At 38.7% G+C, this 22,659-nt stretch overlaps 3 protein-coding genes across 4 annotated transcripts in view; 1 reads left to right on the top strand and 2 right to left on the bottom strand.

Moving 5' to 3' along the window:
- Nucleotides 1–128: 128 nt before the first annotated feature.
- Nucleotides 129–11,705, bottom strand: mcm4 (minichromosome maintenance complex component 4). 2 transcript variants are annotated; one of them, XM_079602525.1, is made up of 18 exons: nt 11,599–11,705; nt 11,352–11,477; nt 10,372–10,429; nt 10,125–10,259; nt 9,863–10,026; nt 6,288–6,398; nt 6,084–6,179; nt 5,874–5,969; nt 4,885–5,023; nt 4,581–4,801; nt 4,156–4,276; nt 2,953–3,212; nt 2,488–2,853; nt 2,274–2,401; nt 1,637–1,844; nt 1,315–1,543; nt 452–585; nt 129–362 (listed from the first exon to the last, which is right to left on the bottom strand). In XM_079602525.1, the coding sequence occupies exons 3-18, from the start codon at nt 10,415–10,417 to the stop codon at nt 270–272; spliced, it is 2,547 nt and encodes an 848-aa protein (XP_079458651.1). In that variant the 5' UTR covers nt 10,418–10,429; nt 11,352–11,477; nt 11,599–11,705; the 3' UTR covers nt 129–269. The 2 variants fall into 2 exon arrangements, with proteins under 2 accessions (XP_079458651.1, XP_079458650.1); XM_079602524.1 differs by having other exon boundaries at nt 11,352–11,658.
- Nucleotides 11,706–12,312: 607 nt separating this feature from the next.
- On the top strand, nt 12,313–14,099 carry cebpd (CCAAT enhancer binding protein delta). Its single transcript, XM_079601921.1, has one exon. The coding sequence runs from the start codon at nt 12,714–12,716 to the stop codon at nt 13,575–13,577; it is 864 nt and encodes a 287-aa protein (XP_079458047.1). The 5' UTR covers nt 12,313–12,713; the 3' UTR covers nt 13,578–14,099.
- A 447-nt stretch (nt 14,100–14,546) lies between these two features.
- Nucleotides 14,547–22,659, bottom strand: part of LOC306992678 (DNA repair-scaffolding protein-like) — a gene marked incomplete at its 5' end in the record, with an annotated part of 24,526 nt that continues 16,413 nt past the window's right edge. The window contains 7 exons of the mRNA XM_079601804.1: nt 14,547–15,061; nt 15,151–15,201; nt 16,151–16,265; nt 17,636–17,726; nt 18,918–19,049; nt 20,049–20,250; nt 21,140–21,199. Of these exons, the coding sequence (XP_079457930.1) occupies nt 14,939–15,061; nt 15,151–15,201; nt 16,151–16,265; nt 17,636–17,726; nt 18,918–19,049; nt 20,049–20,250; nt 21,140–21,199 (774 nt within the window). The 3' untranslated portion in view covers nt 14,547–14,938. The remainder of the gene's footprint in view (nt 15,062–15,150; nt 15,202–16,150; nt 16,266–17,635; nt 17,727–18,917; nt 19,050–20,048; nt 20,251–21,139; nt 21,200–22,659) is intronic.

The raw sequence follows: 22,659 nt of genomic DNA, 5'->3' as shown, positions 1-22,659 counted from the left end.
GTTTTAACTTTATAAACACCAGTGGAAAGTCAGCGACAGTGGAAAGTCAGCGACTGATTTAGGTCAGTGAATTCATGCTTTGCATGTTTATGTAAATAACAGCCATAAACCACACTGTTTACAAAATCTTCTCTTGAACAACAGAATTCATTTATTGCATCCAGAAAGGCTCCATACATATGACTATTAACAATAATTGCTCTATAGAAAAAGAAAATAGGATAAAGCAAGTAACAAAAGAGGAAGCAGCAGCCAGGCATAGTAAGCATTCACAGAAGCCGGACAGTCTTTCCTGTGACGGTCAGATAATCTTCATCAGCAAGTGCTCTGAGGGCCTCATCAAACATGTCCTTAGTAATGGCCTGAAATTGGAGGAAAACATTTTACGTTAAGATTTATAGTTGGATTATCTTATACGTTATTAGTATTAATAAAATAATAAAAAGCATACCGCTTCTGACTGGCCACGAAGATCATCAAACAACTGTTGGTACTTCATAGCTGGTGTTTTGCCCTTTGTTTGGATGAGCTTCTTCAGGGCCTGAGCCACTTCCTCCTTGCGCTTGCGTGCTGTAGCACTCATACCTGTACAGAAACAACCAATCAAAACCATCAGACTCTCTAATTTGCATGACATTCACAGGTACTAGTTAAGAGATGATTGGTCAAACTGAGGAACAGCGCTGATTTGTCGCAATGAAATCAAAATGGACGATTCTTATTTTTTTATAGAGCTAATTATAAATTATTTATCCATGCACATCATTATTATATGCCGTGTTCTTTTCATGACGTGTCTAAACATCATCCACAACTGACTGCAAACTTGCACTTTACATTTTTTTCTCATTCCAGAAGCCGTTTTTACTCACAATTTACATCACAATGATAAAGAATATTGCAACTTCAGTTTCATGCAGACTTAAAAAGCGTAATAACAATAATTATTATTTTTAGAGCTGTTAATTAAATTGGTTAACTTAGTTATGGGGGAAAAATAACATTAAAATCATTAACGCATTTACCGCCCCAGACCTACGCATGTCTGTTTATGTTGAATCAAATAAAAACTTTTTTTTTTCTAAAGCTACTTTCTGTAATGTCTATTTGTTCCTTTTCTCATTTAACACAATAATAACCTTAATTCATCTTTTGGTCAGCCAAATTTGACGTGCGATTAATTAGATTACATTGTGTAATTTATTAATTACAAATTTGAATCGCTTGACAGCCCTATAAATAGGTATATCTGCACAAGCATTATGAGACCATGTGACTCAACCTGACCAGAACAGACAGTTGTCAAACTCGTACCTGTGGTGAGGATGGAGATATCCACGAATCCTGTCCTGGGATCAGTGGCGGACTGTTTCAGGGCCTCTCTGTGTAGTCTCTTGGCTTCCTCCACGTCGATGGTTTCGACTTTGCTTGAGAAACGTACTTTAGCGTGCGCTTCAGACAGTCTGATGAGAGACTCCAGCTGACGGGGGTACGCGGACACCATACCTCTACCGCTGCCGATCTTACGCATGTCCACATACGCCTGCAAGGGTCAAAATTAAAAATTGTAAACATTAAATATTACATGTAATACTATACTACTGCAGGTGCCTTGATCTATATTGTGTTTATATACCTCAATAAGGGCCTGACTAGCTTCCTCGTTGAGTCGGGGATGCACAGTTGTACGAGCAAAGGCGATGTAGTCTTTCAGCACGGCCATGTCCAGATGCTCCTCTTCAATCTGCTCTTCACTCTGATAATACAGAGACACGAGATGGTGTGCGAGACGTCTGTCATACGCCTCATCCTGAGGGTCCAGCATTAGGAAGATCAAATCGAACCTAAGAACAAGAGATTTTTCAGAGAAACACTTGGATGAGGCTACAAAAAGCTGGGGGTTTCAACATTGATAATATTAAGAAATGTTCCTTGAGCAGCAAATCATCATATCAGAATGATTTCTGAAGGATCATGTGACACTGAAGACTGGAGTAATGATGCTGAAAATTCAGCTTTGATCACAGGAATAAATTACATTTAAAAAATAAAAGTGACTTTTAATTGCAAAAATATCAGAATTTTAGCGTTTTTACTGTATTTTTGATCGAATAAATGCAGCGTTGGTGAGCAAAATGATTTTGAATGTAGCTCACAATCAAATCTTATCTTGACGGATAAAACATCTCTCCCTACCTTACATCCCACTCAATTGTCGAAAATTGATAGAAATACATAACATGTTGTAAATACTGTTATGTTTTATTTTGTACCTGGACAGAAGTGTGTGAGGCAGCTGGATGTTTTCTATGGTCGTCTTTTTGGGGTTCCACTGAGACTCCACCGGATTGGCTGCGGCGAGGACGGAGGTCCGAGCATTAAGCTGGCAAATGATCCCAGCCTATGACGCACAAAAACTTTCTTGATTATCTGTCCTAACAAAATCCTTCACTCAATCACAAGGTATTGTTTAAGCATCGCCCTCACCTTGGCAATAGAGAGCGTTTGCTGCTCCATGACTTCATGCAGCACAGATCTCGTGCTGTCGCTCATCTTATCAAACTCGTCGATGCAGCAGATGCCGTTGTCACTGAGCACGAGCGCTCCGGTCTGCAGGACCAGCTGCCGGGTTTCCGGGTCCTTCATCACATAGGCTGTGAGGCCGACGGCACTGGATCCTTTCCCGGACGTGTACTGCCCGCGAGGAACCAGGTTAAACACGTACTGGAGCAGCTGGGATTTACTGGTACCCGGATCGCCACAAAGCAGGATGTTGATCTCTGCGCGGAAGTTCCCGCGGCCCGTCTGAGAGAAGTCCTTACGGGTCCCGCCAAATAACTGCAACAGGATGCCCTGAAAAAAATGCATTCTATCAACTTACATCCTGAGAAACATGTCGTAAGGGGAACAAAAAGACGAGGCAGGCTTAAGCAGTCACAAAATTAAACGTACTTTCTTGATGTCCTCGTGTTCATAGATGCTGGGCGCCAGGGCAGAGGACAGGCGTTCGTAGACGTCCGGTTTAGCGGCTAGTTCTTTGAGCATGGCGACTCTGTCTTTAGTGAAGAGTTTCTGGTCACCGTCCTCGTCCACTCCGTGAAGACGCTTCTCATCGGTCTTGCGGAAGTGAATGGCGTCGATGTGGGTTTTGTACACAGACTTCACCTGGCTCTGTCGTGGGTTCAGACGCATAGGGGCGGCTCTGTAAATGCCTGAGGAGAATAACAGACATGATGGTTAGTCTTCACAAAATACCAGTTCTCTCATAATACAAAAGGACTGGTTGAACTTAAAGACATTTGAACCTTTATTTAAGAAAAATAAACCCCTCTCTATATATATATATATATATATAGTGCATGGAGCACTAGAATGATTATCAGTATATTATCATCATATTAAATCATTAGAATGATTTCTGTAGGATCATGTGACACTGACGACTGGAGTAATGGCTGATGACAATTCAGCTTTGCATCAAAGAAATTAAATGAAGTATATTAAAATAGAAAAACTTTATTTTAAATAGTAATAATTTCACAAAATGAGTGTTTTTTCTGTATTTTGGTTCAAATAAATGCAGCCTTGGTGAGCAGAAGAGACTTCTTTCAAAAACACAATTTACTCATCAGCTAACAAACATTAAAGGGATAGTTCACCCAAAAATTAAAATGCTGTCATTTACTCACCCTCACGCATTGCCAACATTCTTTAAAATATCATTGTGTTCAACAGAAGGAAGCACTTTAGCACCACTGTTATATTACACCACATAAAGTCCCCATGAACCTGAAGTTGCAAACGACTTTTCTCCAGTGTTGTGACGTATTTCCAAGTGAAAGTGAATATTGAACAGAGGGTTTTACTTCAGCGCTCCTCCTCTCCATCTCTGCTTATAGCAGACTGACGGTTTGAGGAGAGTGGTGAAGCGCTTTCAACCCAAGCCGTCAAACTGACGTCATCAGAAAAGGAACGCCATTCCAGACCGGAAGTAACTTTTCAGATTTAGATTAAAGATTACCACTGCAAACAATTTATTTCTGTGTATTAACTTACACAGATTAATTGTTCACCACAAGACTAGTAATATGCGCTAACAAAGTAAATAGGGTCAATTTTGATTTCATGTCGAATTTAAATGACAACAGGACGTACCAGTGATGTTTATTCTGTCTCCAGGTTGCACTTTGTCCACCAGGTCATTGTGAGCGTAGACGACTGTGGTGTGTGGCGTCTGCCCAGCTGGCATGTCCTCTGGAGATTCCTGCAGTTTTATCTATCAGATACATTTAAAAAAACAAAAAACAGAAAAGTCCATATTAATGCTTGCCTTCATAATTGGTCTCAATTTTTGTTTTGGTCAACTAGTAAACAAATGCCATTACAAAAGAAACCCTTTCTTAAGCAGCAGGATATGATGTGCAAAAAAACACAACCTCATCAGCACTATTTAGTTCAGTTGATAAATGAAAACAGGACTGCCAGTACTGGTCAGGTTGAGTCACATGGTCTCATTTATAATGTAATACTTGTGGAGACCACTAGTATGAAAAAATACAATTAAAATCCCAACAACTCACCATTTGTTTGTCGGAAAAGGCCGAGCGGTTATGCACCAGAGCCAAGCTGTGTGTGGTGTTGCAGTTGCGGCAGACGGCAGGTTCAGCGATGCGTCCGCGGTCCACCTCCACACGCGTGTTAAACGCACACACCTGACAGCGGAAAAACGCCTCCTGCATCTCAGGGATCAGCTGAGAGGTGCGGATCACCATCCCACTGATAGTGATGAGCTGGTCAATGTCTGAACGGAAACCAGAGATGATGATGATGAGACGGGTGCACTCATTTATCAGTAAACATCGTCCGGCTTGCTGGGGTTCTTACCTTCAGGGTTGAGCGCGCGCATGTTTCTGGTTTTCACGGCGCTGTAGGGACGCACCTGGATCTGATGCTCCAACACAGAGTCTGGGAAACGGTCAAAGAAGAGCTCATTGACAGCCATATCGAAAGTGGGGATGACTTCCTGTAAGGATAAGAGTGAAAGACTTTCAATAGTCAAAGAGACAATGTAATAAACTAGAGGTTATGTTTTTAAAGAAATATCTTCTGCTCACCAAGGCTGTATTTATTTGATCAAAAAATTCAGTAAAAACTGAGATAGTGGAATTTTATGTTTTTTTATTTTAATATTTTGGAATATATTTATTCCTGTGATGCAAAGCTCCAGTCATTACTCCTGTCTAGTGTCACATGATTCTTCAGGAATCATTCGAATATGCTGATTTGCTGCTCAAGAAACATTTATTAGAACTATCAATGTTGAAAAAAGTTGTGCTGCTTCATATTTTTGTGGAAACCACATTTTTTTCAGGATTCTTTGATAAATAGAAAGTCCAAATAACACTTATTTGAAATAGAAATCTTTTGTAACATTATATAAATGTCTTCACTGTCACTTTTGATCAATTTAATGAATCCATGCGGAATAGAATGACTAATTTCTTTAAAAAATAAATAAATATTAGTGCGTGTTCAGACCTGTAGAATATTTGCTTTGTTCCGAAACAGGGATTTAAATTGTTACAATGTTGCAATTTCTTCTTGGTTCGGTTCACTTTCACAAGGCAACATTTCTAAACAGACCAACAACCTGTTCGTGGGCCAGATTGTTTTTTTAACACAGGCGAACCTCTCCACCTGGATCAGGTGATCTTGGACCAATTGTTTCGGTGTGAAGCCTCACTAAACTGAACTAATGCAGAAAATGCACCAGGTTCCGCATCAAACGGACATTACCGGGACGAATCTTTTGAACGGTAGTGTCAATTTGTATATATTAGGCTGATTTCACCTGATGCTGCGGTTGGTCTTACCTGCGGATAACAGATCAGCTGACGGTAGAGATCGGCGTCAAAAGTCTGAATGTGACTGCAGTTCACATTCAATACCGGCTCTCCAACAACACTGATCTGAGAACACAAACAAATCATCAATATTATTACACAAGAACTGGATATTTTTGCATGAACTACGACCAATTGTTAACCCTTTTGAGCCTTTCTAATAAGCACTGCACTTCTCACCTCATCCAGTTTCTGCATATAGAGAGGCTCATTCAGATCCAGACCAGCATTCTCATCCTCTTTGGAGTTGGGGTCTGTGAAATGCTGAAGGAAACGCTGAAAAAACAATACAGATTCTCAACAGAAGGTCATTTAGCCATGGACAAGACCAGCTTTTCGTCAGTCATCTGTGGATTGGTGTAGTTACTCAGACTTCAGCCACACCTGAAACTTCTCCTTGCAGGTTCCCACATTGACATCAGTCCCCCAGATCACCAGCCTCTGTCCCGCGGCTCCGGTCCCCTGTTCACTGCCAGCCGCTGCGTCTCCAGACGGCTGAAAATCACACACAAATTATACATTTTGATTTTTAAGGATGTGATTGTTCTGTATTTATATGGATTAGTGTTATTTTAGCATAATATATGATATTGCAGTTATTTACTGTGTACTATCTATACACCATCATATTTATGAATATTTTCAACTAGCGTTATATTTTTTATATTTTCAGTGTTTATTTAAAATTTTAAGTAATTTTGTTATTGCATAATTTTCTAATTCCGTTTTTATTTCCAGTTAGCAATTTTAGTGCTTCAAATTAAACATTTACTTGTTTACTTGCCATGACAACATCATTTTAGTTTCATTTATATTTTACTTCAGCTTTTTTTCCAATGAACAAAAAATGTTTGTTAAAGATAAGCCAAAAATTAATTGCTGCATTTTTCAACCTTAAATATGACTCAGTACAATACTATTACTGCAATTATATATTTATTTTATAATTAGGGCCCAAGCCTTGAAAAGGCGAAGGCCCTATTGTTTTCCTTCGGATTATTATTATTATTATTATTATTATTATTATTATTTTTCTTACGACTATTCGGGCACTTTTGGGTCTCTTAACGTGCTCAAAAACTCTTGAAACTTTGCACACGGGTCAGAACCCGCGGCCATTAGAGCCGGACTGAAGCTGGTACCCGGGCGTGGCAGGGGGGCTCGACAGCGCCCCCTGGAACGGGGTCCGAAAACTTGGTCCATAAATCAAACACGCTTGCATGTAATAATATGAAAATCGATATACTTATAGATCTCATCGGTTCATATATCCTTCGTGCTTTTACTTTTTACGCCAGCCCAACAGGAAGTCGGCTATTTAGGGTAGTTTAAAAACGCATGTTCTGGCATTTGAAATACTCCTCCTAGAAAATTCAACCAATCGCCACGAAACTCGGTTTACATGAAGTCAAGACATGGAGGATGAAAAATTGCCAGGGGATTTTTGATATCTCGAACGGTTTGGCCGTGGCGAGGAAACAAATTTATGGCGAATATTGGAAACAGGAAGTGTGTTATAACATTCTCATACATTAACTGATCTTGATGAAACTTCAGCAGTGTGTTCGCTGTAAGAGGCCGATCACATGGATGTGACTATTGTGAGTCAAAGTTATAGCGCCACCAACTGGCAGCAGGAAGTGTGTCACTTTCAAAATGCTTTAAAATCACCCTCTTATTTTTACCCGATTTGCTTCAAACTTTATGTGTATAATGTAAACACACGGCAGATGTAGACCTGTGAAAGGATTATTGATATCTTAAATACTGTTGCCATGGCAACGCATCAAACTTTAATATTCTTTTTTAAAGTTTTTGAGACTCTTAACATGCTTGAAATTGCATGAAACTCGACAGACACTTTACATTTATTGCCTAGTACACTTGTGCAAAGTTTCAGAAACGGGCGTGGTAAGGGGCTCAGTAGCGCCACCTTTAGTCAAAAATGGGGTATTAGTTTTACCTACAGTAACAAAAATCGGTATTTATATTTTTCTCCCCGAGCCGGACAACTTTCTAATTTACAGTCATTAGCTCCGACCAACAGGAAGTCAGATATTTTGGTTTGAATGTGATTTGATGGGAATTTTGCCAGTCTCTCTCAGTGTCTGTGTGTGTGAGAGAGGAGGGGGGCTTTATTTTAACCCTTTCTCTGCTGTGTGGGACTTCTCGGGCACTTTTGGGGCCCTTAACGTGCTCGAAAACTCTTGAAACTTTGCACACAGGTCAGAACCTGCGGCCATCAGGGCCGGGCTGAAGCTGGTACCCGGGCGTGGCAGGGGGGCTCAACAGCGCCCCCTTGAACGTGGTCCGAGAACTTGGTCCCTATATCAAACTGAATATTGCATGAATTAGTATGAAACTCGGTACACATATAGATCTCATCGGGCCGAACAACTTTCGTGCTCTAAGTTTTACGCCAGCCCAACAGGAAGTCGGCTATTATGGGTTGTATGAAAACGCACGCCCCTGGAATTTTATATACTCCTCCAAGAAATTTAATTTGATCTTCACCAAACTCGGTCAGCATGAAGTCAAGACATTGAGGACGCTAAATTGTGGACGGATATTTGATATCTCGAACGGTTTGGCCGTGGCGAGGAAACGAAGTTATGGCGAGAAAAGAAAAACACAATGTGTTATAACGTCTTCATACATTTATTGATCTTGATGAAACTTCAGCAGTGTGTTTGTTGTAAGAGGGCTATCACATGGATGTGACTATTGTGAGTCAAAGTTATAGCGCCACCAACTGGCAGCAGGAAGTGTGTTACTTTCAAGATACTTTTGACTAAAGTGGGGGGGTTATTTTTACCTACAGTCACAAAACTCGGTCTGTATATTATGCTTATCGATCCGGACAACTCTCTCATTTACAGTCATAAGCTCCGACCAACAGGAAGTCAGATATTTTGGTTTGAATATGGTTTTGTCTCTCTCTGACAGAGTTCCCCCTGCCATTCTCTCTCTGTGTGTGTGGGGGGGGGGGGGGGGGGAGGGCACACACACAGACAGCCCCCCCCCCCCCCCTTTTCTGTGTGTGTTTGGAGGGGAGCAGAAAGACTCACAATGATACAAGCTCTAAAGCAGACTTCTTCTCGACAGTCAAAGCGGGGTTACGTTATTGCCCGTCGTGCACAGGAACCCGAAAGGCAACGGGGTGGCGGCTTTATATATATATATATATATATATATATATATATATATATATATATATATATATATATATATATATATATATATAAATAAATATAGCTGCAAGCAGCGATGGAGGGCCCAAGCCGGTGGCAGCGCCAGCCCGGTGCCTTTAGTGTAACTAAAGGCACCAGGGTGGCGGTGCCACCGGCTTGGGCCCGTAATCGCTGCTTGCAGCTATATTTATTTATATATATATATATATATATATTAATTTTTTTAATTTGTTGAATTTTTAGAACTGAAATAATAAAATTATAAATTTTAATAATACCAACCACCGTTATTTTTATGTTCGTAGAGTCATATTGAATGGGAAAAAGTTTTTGTCTTTGACCACAGCCTGATTGAAGCACATGAACAAACCACAAAATTAAGTCCATACACAGTAAAATATTAACACTTATAATACCACAAATATATATATATATATGAGTTTATATCTGTTAACCCAAAAATATATTTTGAAAAATGTTAATAATAATTAAAAAATAATTCATTACATTTATATAGTGCTTTTCTCGGCACTCAAAGCGCTTTACATGGAAGGGGTGAATCTCTTCAACTATTTGAGAAAAATACTTTTCCAACTATTTCCTACAAAAGAAGACTAAAACTCACACAGGTTTGGAACAACTTGAGGGTGAGACAAAATTTTCATTTTTGGGTTAACTATCCCTTTAACAAATTACATTTATTAAAAACAAACCCAGGGAGTCAAAAATGAAAAGATTCAACAACTCTAAAACTAGACTTTCCCTCACCGGCTCCGAGTGCATGTCGACCTGCGGAGCTTTCCGCACAGATCCCAGGTCGGGCCGCTGCCGGGCCGGTGTCCCGCGTATGCCGCTGCGGGGCGTTCCTTCCACCCTGGAGCTGGGCGTGCCGTACATCAGCGGAGAACTGGCGTCGATCTCACTCTGCAGGACTGGATGAAACAAACCCTGATGTATAGAGACCTTCCCCCAATTCAAATACATGACCAATTCATTTCAATGCAAATATGATGTTGAGTTAGAGTCGTACCAGAGCGTGGAGCCATAGGGCTGGAGAACAGCGAGTTGTCCATGGCTGGAGATGTGGGCATGGGCTGAAGCTCGGTGGACGTGTCATGGGCTCTGGAGCGCTGAGACGGCGGGGAGAGCGGGTCCTCGCTCGCGGCTGCAAACACACAAACCTGGTTAGCAACTGTCAAAGACAAACCTGATGAGAAAATACTGAGGATTAAAAACCACATGCATGCCAGCATATAGTGAATGGTGTGTGGACTCACGGGTCGGAGGGTCTCTCTTACGGCTCTGGGATGATGGGGAAGACATCTTGACTCAAAACTGAAAAGTTAAAACTCAAAATTAGTGAACTGGAACTAAATTCATTTAAATGATTTCTAAACTATTTGAATCATTAAACATTACAATATAATTTAAACTTAATTTCAGTTCAATTCTAATAGTTGCATGTTTAGGTAACACTTTATTTTACAGTGTCCTTGTTGCATGAACTTACTATTGTAATAACAGTAAATTATGCATAATTACATGCAACTAACCCTAAACCAAACCTAATTCTAAGCCCACAGTTCGTACATGTTGTTTATTAATATTACTCAGTACTTAAATATATAATTGCAGTGTAACAATGACACCTTAAAATACAGTTTAGCATATAAAAGATATATATGACTTCAATAGTTATTATAAACTCTCAATATTTCTGTATTGACAACAGGCCTATGATTTTTTCCCCAAAAGGAAATAAATTAGATTATTATCACATCACTGTGATGGCTAAAATGTGATGGTAAAATGTCAATGCATCACAAAAAAAAAGAAAAAAAAAGAATAGAAACAAATGATCAACACTCATTTTGCCAACAGATTCTAAAATAATTCTAATGTTTGCATGAGATTCACAGGGAATAAACCACAGACTTCATATTTAAAATACGTGCAAATCAACACAAAAGAACATAACGAAGATTAATTATGTAAACACATGATCTGGGAAATGAATATGTGGGTTTTATTAAGAAGGATGAATAGTAACTGTGTATCAGTGAATGCGAACAGCAAGAGCACGCTGCCACTCATACAATGGCATTACCGAGTCTTTAAACTAGAATACCAAATAACCATTATTTTACACCATAACACACTATGTTAACGCCCGGTTGATCAAGATCTTTTTCAGGTCCTCGTGATTACGTTTTCTTTTTGGAAATACGGTTAGTTTATAACACAACATAACACTTACCGTTCGCACTGTTTCCCTTCCGACGTGAATGGTGGCGCGAAACTGTCTGTGACGTAAATTTCGCGGGGAAATTTTGACCAACCAAGAATAGGCTCCTCACTATCAGTCCAGAGGGGGAGACGTGCGCTACGTGGGTACATAAATAATATAAAAATAGTTATTTCTTAGATTACGCAATAAAGTTTCAATTACATAAGTTTAAAATGAAAGTAAACTCTTTTTCAAACGTTCTCAATAGCAGACTGACAATTCTAGAATGGGTGACATAAACGAATCCCATCAACTGTTTGGTACAGTCCGACGTTTTCGCGGGAAAGAACATCAACACAGAGTAAATAGAAGTAATTCCTCTGACATCCACTAGATGTCTATGTGGTTGACAAGATAAAGTGCCTCAGTGAGCCAAATGTACTAGTATGTGATTTGTAGTATGTAGAACAACAACTGGACGTCCCTTAGAAAACGATTTTCTTTTGATTCCCTTTGCTTTAATCGGACTCTTGTTCCTTTGTTGTATTTTGTAATATTCTTTTTGTACTGAATTTATACGTTCAATGTGCTTCTAAAACTAAATAAACACCCAGATGAAAAGAACAGTTGTAGTTCAACAGCTCACATCAGACACTACTACTACAGATCATAATAACAATACAGATTTCGTTAACTATGTTTGCTTGTAAATAGTTTTTCTTTTGAAGTTGACCGAAATAAACTTAAATAACTTACTAACAATAATAATAAACCAAAAATCGTTTTGATTATTTATTTATTTAGGTAATGGCGCATTAAATTAGTTTTCTCTCACCGATCCTTCTTTGTACACATAAGTTACATACGCATTCAAACATGTCCTGCAACAAAGTTTTTAAAGTTCGTTTTTCATTTTTTGTTTAGTCGTATTTATACATGTATGTTGGTAGTTGCGCATTAAATGACTTTCTCTTCCACACATGCATACGCATTGAAACATGTCCTGCCACAACACCAAGTTCTGACAGTTCTTGAAGTGTCTCTTCTCGTGTGCTGGTAGGCGTTCATGCACACCCGACTCTCCTCAAATAGGAGCCCGGGCGGAACACGTGACGGCCTCTGGACATTCACTGGCTTCTGGAAGGGGGCGTTGATGCTGTGACGCAAGCCGCGCGCTAGTACTTATGCACGGGGACGGGAGAGTTTCGATAGAGAGCTACGAGGACTTTAACACCTGTGCGCGAGACAGCCAGACTTTTGGAGATACGCGCTGGGTGCGCGAAACAGGGTGTGATTGCTCGAGACACTTTTGGGTTTTTTAAACTGCTTTTCCAAACTGACTCGGAAGGGATCTGTGATTTTGGTACCATCTGAGTGAGTTTCGCTACGTCCATGTCTGACATATACAACCTGGACTCGCAGTGCGTAACGCCACCATGCAACATGAGCTGGGCCATGGAGCCTGCCAATTTCTATGATAATAAAGTGATGCCAGGGGATGCAAAACCCGGGGGCGAGCATGGCATGTCCCAGGACAATAATAACAACAACAGCAGCAGCAGCAACATGATGGAGCTCAGCAATGCTCCTGCCATCTACGACGATGAGAGCGCGATCGACTTCAGCACCTACATCGAGTCCATGTCCACGGTCCCGCTGGAGATCTGCAACGACGAGCTCTTTGCAGACTTGTTCAACAACACCATGAAGCAAGAAAAGCCTGACTTTTACACGCAGAGCATCGGTGGCTTTGCGCAAAAGAGCTCGGAGAGGCTCCAGCAGCAGGACGGGGGGTTTGGCAAGGGCGCGTTTTGCGCACCGATCAAGAGGGAGTCGGACTGGAGCGACAGCGACCAATCCTCATCCTTACCATCTCAGATCGAGACGTGCGCGCAGACGTCCGTGAGGCTCATGCACACGGGACAACCCACACCTCCCACCACACCTGAGCCAGAACCCGTTAGCCACAGGAGGCCGGGGAAGGAAAAGGGCAAAAAGAATGTCGACAGACACAGCAATGAGTATCGGCAGCGGCGCGAGAGGAACAACATCGCCGTGCGTAAAAGCAGGGACAAGGCGAAGCAGCGCAACATGGAGATGCAGCATAAGATGCTGGAGCTGAACGTGGAGAACGAACGCCTGCACAAAACGATCGATCAGCTGTCGCGAGAACTAGGCAGCCTCAGAAACTTCTTCAAACAGAGACCCGAACTTTCGTTTGGGACGGCGGCACGCGCGGCTGTTGACAGTCGGTGACGCGCGTCAGAAAACCTGCCAAAACATACCTCAGTGAACTTGAATTACTATGTTCTTCTGTAGCAGACGTGCATTAAGTTACGCATTGGATGATGGACTTTGGCACCGCACGGTGTCGTGATTATTTTTGTGAATGTTTTTGTATTCTAAATTATTACAGAAAAAAGCTTCATATATGTTTTTATGGTACTTGTTTTATAATTCCCCAAAACTTCGTATTAATGCCAGAGCATGTTTGAAATTGTACAGTGTGTACAAATGTATAATAAAACGACGTCAAATTTCAAAAAGATCCATGTGAACGCGCATGTTTGACGGGGGTGGGTCTGAGGGGGCGTGGTCCTTTGAAAGGTCCAGCTGTCAATCAGTTCAACGATTTGTCATATGGGGTTTAAGGAATAGCGATTTTGGATAAAGTAATGTTTGCTGTAAACATTAGAGAGACACATTCATGTTTTGTTCTACAACATATAGGCTGTCAGACATCAAAGGCAAATTTAGAAGCTGCTGTTTCTGCTTTTTTTTTTTAAAGTTGGTAAAAAAGGGCTACAACCATCACAAAGGTCAACGTTTAAGTGCTTGATGAATTTAACAGAAATTTACATAAAAAACAATGGTATTCACAGGTGAAGCATTCTTAATGTATTTATTGCTTACAATATCTATAAATGTTCTTTTTTTTAAAGTCATGTTGTCGAGTGGGAAAGGTGTAGCATTTTATACTAGTTTACAGTTAGACACGGCCCTAGATTCATTAATGTGACCACTTTAGAATCAATTCACTGGCATAAATAATAATAATCATTAACCATAATACAAATGTCCATAGAGCATTGTTGTAGTGTATTGATTATCAGTGAGTCAAGAAGTAGGAACAGTCAAAATAATCAGTTATCAGACAGTTAAAAATGATCTATTGAAATGGTTGTGAAGAAAAAAAAGGTTGATCTTTAATAAAAATGACTTCAGTTATTTGGAGGCATAACACTTTATTTATAGTGAATGTAGGTATTCAACTGTCATAGAGAGCAATACATCGATAAGGCAGATCAGAGCTCGTTTAAACTTTCTTTTTTGTACAAATAATTTAACTTAAACCACCATAATGTGCCTGGAAGCAACTTTTGGCAATTGATTGACAACAACAAATGTATTTTATCAGCTTATACTGGGTGTACATCTTTCATACGAATATTAATTAGATTGTGGTTTCAAAACTACAGGGTCCAGATTGATCGTTCAAAAAGTAATTTGGTTCAGGTGCTAGAGTTATTCTGGCACTATGCCCTTTTTCCCCTTTTGTTTATTTACATACACTTGGAAGTAAGGCAAGACACAATATTAACAGATGAGTGTGCTAGTCAGCGCAGGTCAAAGGATAACTCCTCCAAACCCATCCAAACCGTGTGACTTCTGTTCACCACATGGACGAAGGTGCTGAGAGGACCGATCTCCGACCCAAGAACATTTTCCACACTGTAACCCTGTCAAACAAACAGATCACACAAAACAAACTATTAACTCTCAATTCAAAACAGAAACAGAGCGACTTCTGTCTAGGCCAGAACCTTACCTCAGGACACCTTGTGGAGTTCAAGAGAGAATTAATGGTCTTTTGCTGCAACTGAAACATGCACATGAATGCATTAATATCATCATTTGATTCACACAATGTGGCAGGAATACTGTATGAAACATTAATATTTTCTGTTAACCTACAGACACCGGCGGAAATCATTTAGACTGAGGAAATCAACCCTGTCTGACCTCTTCAAATCAGAAAAAAAAATTTGCCCAATTTTTTTTTACATTTGCACTTGACAGCCCTCGTTTGACAAGATAATCCAAAGGCTTTATGTATGTAAATGCACTGCTTCTTTTACACAAGGATAGTTGTATCAATCAAACGCATTAAAAATAGCGTAGTATTAAGTGAATCAGTCTTGGTGCTTCTTGAAGAAACAAGTGAAAATAACAATAAAAAAAGCAATCTGACATTTAAGAGCAGAATATATCAACTTTCCATTTCATGCATCAGTTACTCAGTGGTCCAAAATAGTAGTATGCTTCATAAGTTTCTTCCAGTGGGTGTGAAACACATTTCTGATAACATACGAGAGGTATCTTGTTAAATCTGTTCCATAATCTGCGGCCCTCCGCTATCGCTGAAATTTCCAGGAAATAAAACGGAATGAAGATAAACTCTCGATGACACACTAGTTACTGCACGAGTGATTAAATCATGCTAGCTTCACTTCCCTGAGTGTTTGCGTTCATCCTTCTAACGCAGTTTGAGATGTAGATACAGGCGTCTTGGAGTGTGTTTTCAAGGCGAGTAAAATTAGAATCTCACGAAACTTATCTTGAAGAGGTCGGCGGCAAAAAGAGAAGAAGAATATTTGACATAAAATACACTACTGATTATTTTTTTAACCTAATTTTCAAGATAATCAAAACCCCATTCCCATTACTAACGCGTAACGTGAAAATCTCATTCTCATGTAAATGCAATATTTATTCCCACTATGTGAATAGGTGTTTTTTTCTACATAAAGCAGGTGAAAGCATCTCACCTTGACTTTGACAGTACCGTGGCTCAGTGAGGAGCAGCTCAGAAACACCTCCAGCTGCATCTTTATGGTCGCTTCATCCATCACTGCTCCACATACTAAACAGAGGAATCCTTCCCTAGAAACCAGCACACCAACACAGATGCAACTTTTATCGTAGTTTGTCCTTCAAATGTTTGAGTTTTTTCCAGTTTGAGGGCTCGAAGGCACCATGATTCATCACTTCGGCTTTACTATTACACTGGAATGTGAAAACAATTTAGCCGTGCAAGTGGGTTGTGATTAAACTCAAAGTAATGGAGGCATCTTACACATTAACTCTGAACAGACACAGGTCAACAACCTTATGGACCGTATAAGACGAACACATGCATCCGCCATTCCACGAAGTCCACATCCTGTTTTACTTCCATAATCTGACATGTTTCGGAGACATTTAATGTATGGGACTTGACGAGATACTTCACATGCACATAAATTAGACAATTACAACCAATCATAATAGAGCTCATTTAAATACAGAAGTTGTAAAAACACACTATGAGAAACGTGTTTAAAATCACCATCAAATCAAAGTTATGCTTATGGAATATTGCAGTATTTATCATAAATTATCTATCCGTGCACAATTTAATTCATGTGCCTGATAATCTCTAATCAAAAAAACTTCCTCTCCCTCTTGCAGCGACATCGCTTTTCTCTAATGATGCGTTTACTAATGCGTGAGGGCGGGGCAACCTGTCACTCACATGAGATCCACCAATAGCAAACCACAACCAGCCAATCAATTCCACATGGGCAAAATCAGGTCCTGCCCTACGTTTATATATATATATATATATATGGATATATGGAATAAAAGACTCGCAACTTCCGTTTCATTACGACTTTAATCTTAAGGGTCAAAGAGAAGGAAGACAAATGGTCATGTCAAACTACATCATAAGTGTTTTTTGTGGCTTCGGGAACTAAATAAAATGCCCCAAACATGTCCCCTAATGCACTTTTGGAAAACTCAATTTCCTAACTTAGTAAAGAAAGCATTTGGGATTCAATAAACACTTTTTTAATGAGCTGGACAAACAACATTTTATTAATGACACAAGAATTTGCAGCTGTGACGCTGCAGTAAAGATGTCTGTAGGCATTTCTACACAACATTGGTATTAAAGTTTTTCCTTACAGTGCTTAACACTTTAAGAGAACAGTTCTTAAAATAACTTTCTTATTGTGAACAACATCTCACTAATCTAAAGAACCTTTTGTGTAATGGAAAGGTTCTATGGATCTTCTTACATGTTCTTTATGGAACTGTAGATACCAGTAAAGAAGCTTTATTTCTAAGAGTGTAGATTGAACTTTAATCTGTCCGCATATCCCTATCTTATCCATACCACTGTAGGTTGACGATCACTTAGGATTGTTTCATGTCTTTAAAGTTCACTGGTTTGGACTTAGAACCAGTCTAGCACAGAACTTTGGACTTACTGTGTTTCTCGAGTCTCTAAACGGCAGCTCTCACACCGGCTGCAGGCGGGCCAGGAGAACGCTGTGCTTTCGTCCACTGCAACGATCACACCTGCACATTAACATATGCAAATCACACATTCATTACAACTTTGCTGGATGATTGCAGGATAAACCATGCATTGTGTTAGTATCTAACAGTTATATGTAATAATAAATAGTTTACTAGTTTCCATTTTCTACTTATAATTTAGCCCATACTGTTATTTTTTACTACCGTACTTACTGTGTAAACGATCTAATTACGGCTATTTGTACACTTCTGATTTAACCTCGAAGCCAATACTACTGTGAAATAGGACACCCAAAGGACACACAATCAAATAGTTTGTTTCTTCAAACTTCTGAGAACTTTCAAATGTAGGACATTTTCTGACAAATAACATCATACAAGCAGTAACACGCAGCACACATGTTAGATAATACACAACAGGCAGAGTGATAAGACCCCTGCGTGAACCTCTGCTCTCCGGAGAATCCTCCGGCACACGGCCAGAAGCTGAAGTTGCTGACCACAGCAGAAGATTATTTGTGCTAGTTACACTTTCGAGTCAGATGATTTGTCTTATCTACAGGGTGAAAGAGATTCAAAGTCTAACATGGAGTGTCAAATATCACATTTGTATTCTTCAACAGAACATTGAACAACCTGAACATAATGCCTGCATGAAACCTGTGAGAGCAGGCACAACATAACATAACATAACATAACATAACATAACATAACATAACATAACATAACATAACATAACATAACATAACATTTAACATAACATAACATAACATAACATAACATAACATAACATAACATAACATATTGGTTTTAGTGATTACGCTTATTCTGCATTTGGAAAAGTGGTGAAACAAGTTATTAGCGAAAATTATCCATAATTGGGGATCATTTACAGAATGAAAAACAATACAGTGAGATTGCATCACTTTGCATGAGTTAAAATAACATACGAGAATGAACAGAGCACAAAATGAGACTTTTTATATCTCAAAACCGGGCAGAAAGACAACTTTCCTTCAATGTGGGGGAGAAAGAGCTTTAAAAAGGAAAAGCACATGACAAACCACAAGAAGGTCCCTAACAAAGCATCAAGAACAAAGCCTGAGCCAACAAACAACTGGTTTCGTTTAAATGGACAAACATGTTGTATCCCCCGGAGATCTGGTTCTGTCAGGGTGGACCGCACCAACTCCTCAAAAACAGGGGAGGCTATGGGGGGAATATACCAACCTGTGACAGAGCAGAGAGAGTATGGGAGGGTTTCTGGACCCAGGTGATCCAGTATTATGGGCTGTGGTATGGAGAAAGACGGGTCCTCTGGTTCCAGTTGGATTACTGTCTGATCCCAGCAGAATATCTGACCTTTGAAAGGAGCAGTAGCATAATTAATGTCACAGAACGTTCTATACAGGTGAAACTCGAAACATTTGAATATCGTGCAAAAGTTCATTTATTTCAGTAATTCAGTAATTAAAAGGTGAAACTAATATATTATATTGACTCATTGCATGCAAAGTGAGATATTTCAAGCCTTTATTTGTTATAATTTTGATGATTATGGCTTACAGCTTATGAAAACCTTTTCACAATATACTAATTTTGAATTTTTGAAGCCACAACCATCAAAATTATAACAAATAAAGGCGTGAAATATCTTATATTACATGTAATGAGTCTACATAATATATTAGTTTCACCTTTTAAGTTGAATTATTGAAATAAATGAACTTTTGCACGATATTCAAATTTTTCGAGTTTCACCTGTACATGCAACATGAATATTCATGTAAGAAACCTCTAAATCTCGAAATAGTTGAGATATGAAGCAGCAGAACCAGAGAGATTTTCTGCTTGAATGGCTTCCATTCAGAAGTGCTGAACTTTTCCTTAAAAAAACGACAAACTGAACTTTTCATGCATTAAAATCTCATGAAAACATGTCCAGGTCATATTTCAACCACACTAAAAAAATAAATAAACCAAATGAAGCCTTTTTTTTTTTTACCTTTAAGATTTTGTGACATTATTTACAATTAAGCACAAATTTCAATATGATTTGTTTTGTATTTATTATAAATAATTTAATTACTTATCTAAATAAATACTAATATGACGTACTGTATAAATACATTATATAAAAATATATAAGGATTTACTATAATTTATAAACTTTATAAAATAATATTTTCACATTACGTTAAAAAATGTCAATGCAAAGAAATCTTAACCGTCCAAAAGTTCTAATACTATCATTGCGATTGAACGAACCAGCAATTAGCAAGTAATTTGCACTTTGTCACAATAAAAAAAGCAGTGCACGAGACAGGTGATGCATTCCTGTAAGTCTATGTGATGAAATACCATGCTCCTTCACTGCATCTCTGATCTTCAGAACGGGCCGTTGCTGCAGGGCGTCCAGGGCCTGTGTTACTGAGCTCCGGATCAGGCAGGACGGGCTCAGACACACGGCTACGGTTCTCCCGCTTCCCTCTGCGTTTGGCTCCGCTTGGAGACTGGGATCTGTCACAAACAGCAGCATCTCCACTTCGCCTGCACTTGAGCTCTGCAAGACCGAGATGCATGCGGCAATCAGTGCATTTTATTGAATACATTAATATGAACAGAGAATAGCACTGAAATATACAGTAAGAATTTTAATGTGTAATGCACATTTGGAGATAATTGATGAAATGTGCAAATTCTACATAAATAGTGTAAAAATTTGAATATAGAAATTCAAGGATAAAACAATTATATTTCAACAAGAAAAAATTATTTCTATATTAAGATTATACTATATTTATTATATTACATTTCTTTAATAAATGACAGGGATATTGGCTCTACCTTAACTACATTACTTTAACATTCATATGTAAATAAAACTTTAACTGTTTGCATCATTTATAAAGACATAAATCTGTCATTATTACAGGAATAATGCATTTTCCTGGCAATTTTCCCAGACAGATTGTTCATTTATAACCCTACGCAGATGTGCAATGTCAAAAACAAAACAGAGCTAATCAAAACAAAACACATTCATCTACTGTACACATTAGTATGCAAGCATGACCCTTAACCTCAAATAAAATAAATCCCAGGTTATCAAAGTCCAAAGTCTAAGGGTTTGCAAGATCAATCATGCAGATTATCATAGGGTGATGTCACTTACAGTAAGCTAACGGTAAACAGTGTGTAAAGCTTTCCAAAAGCTTCTCCAAAGGTGTACAGTTTGGAAGCTTCCCTGAAGGGGGAAAGACTTGGCAAATGTGCTGGGAAAACAGCTAGGGTGGGTTCTTGAGAAGACAAAGGCAAAGCTAAGGACTGGTTCTCACACTCTTTAAAGCAGGCATGCCAAGGTGCTCCACAAAGATATAGCTATGATCAAAATGTTTATCTGATTTATGCATTTATTGCAAAAAAAAAAAAAAAGTTTAAGAAAACATTACCAATAAATGTTTATGGACCACAGTGGCACGAAAGCTGCAACGAAATCTCAAAGATTCATCCTAAAAAACAAAGACAGAACAAGTCATTAGTAAATCAACTTCGATTAAAAGAACATTATTTCATGGTTTGCACAACAGTCTTCTTGTTGTTAACTAAAAACAAAACTAAATTTATAAAAAAAAATGTAAAGCTGAAATATAATTTAAATACTAATGAAAAATGCACCTGAAGTGCTAAAATTATTAAACCTGAAATAAAAATGAAGCTATATAGAAAAATAGCTAATAAAATGACAAATGATCAAAATATTAATAAAAACTATAATATTGTATAAAATTACACTCTTCCACACCTTTTGACCAATTCCAATTAAAAAATGTTGACTTAACATTACTGGATAATAATTTATTTTATTATCATTCATTTATAAAGACTGCACTCACAAAGACTAATTTCCAGCCAATTAAATATTTTAGTGCTGAGCATTATAGAAACAAATATTTATTTACTGTAAAAAATCTTCAACACTTTTAAAAAGAAAATCTCATATCTGGAAATGACAATTCTTTAAAATGATGCCCTTTTACAGTCTTGATTTTATTTGTGGGCTCTATCCCACTCTGTCAGTAATGCTCTGTTCAGTTCCTGTCTATATGAAGCCCCTCCCTCTGAAAAGAGCAATGTCCTCCGATTGGCAATGTCCGATTGGTCGAGTGGACCAGTGTGCTGTGATTGGTCACCACTTCGAGCATGTTTTGGAAATGTCACACCCCTTACACCATGGGCACTAGTTTTAGCTTCTCATGTGTAAACACTAACAATGCTGTTTGCTTTGCCTTATCAATTCGAGCTCAAGTCAGATAAAGAAAATGTAGAAGGACAAGCGGATCGACCAGAACCACCTTTGCAAGCACGACTTAAACAGGAGGTTTCACAGTGGTACGTTTTATTTAGTAATTATCTTATACTTTTATACTTATATATGCAATGTTGTGTGTGTAGCACACATATAAATGGGGTTGTACTGTTCAGGAACGGTGATAAAAAATTATTTTAACCACTGTTCCCTAAGTTTGTCTACCTTAGAAAAGCCGAAAAAGGGGCTTTAGATTTGGGGTGGAAAAAGCAGCATTTCTTGGACATAGCAACAACAGATTACTAAAGGCCCCGATATACTCACGGCAAAGTTTTTTCGCTCTTCAATTTGTGGTAAAAAGAAGTTCGAAATATGTGACCAGCGGTATACTGTTGGTGTTTAGATGACTATGTTAATATGTGCTGTGCGCTTTCCTTTCAACAACAAAATAAACAACAAAAATGACAGCGATGAGAACACAGCGGTTAAGAAAGCATCTGATCATCGCGATCTGGATGTCTGCACCAGCTCTGCAATTCAGCACTCCAGTAAAGTCATGTTACGTTTATTATAGAATAGATCTAACTATTGATACGTTATATAATAGATCGTTATAAAATAGATCATATTAAAGCAAGCAGCTTTAAAGTATTAAACAATAAA

Source organism: Phoxinus phoxinus (genome assembly GCF_949152265.1).
Source record: "Phoxinus phoxinus genome assembly, chromosome: 24".
In the NCBI taxonomy this organism is placed as follows: Eukaryota; Metazoa; Chordata; class Actinopteri; order Cypriniformes; family Leuciscidae; genus Phoxinus; species Phoxinus phoxinus.
Note: the sequence above shows the minus strand (reverse complement) of the source record. Positions and strands in the feature narration are given on the sequence as shown.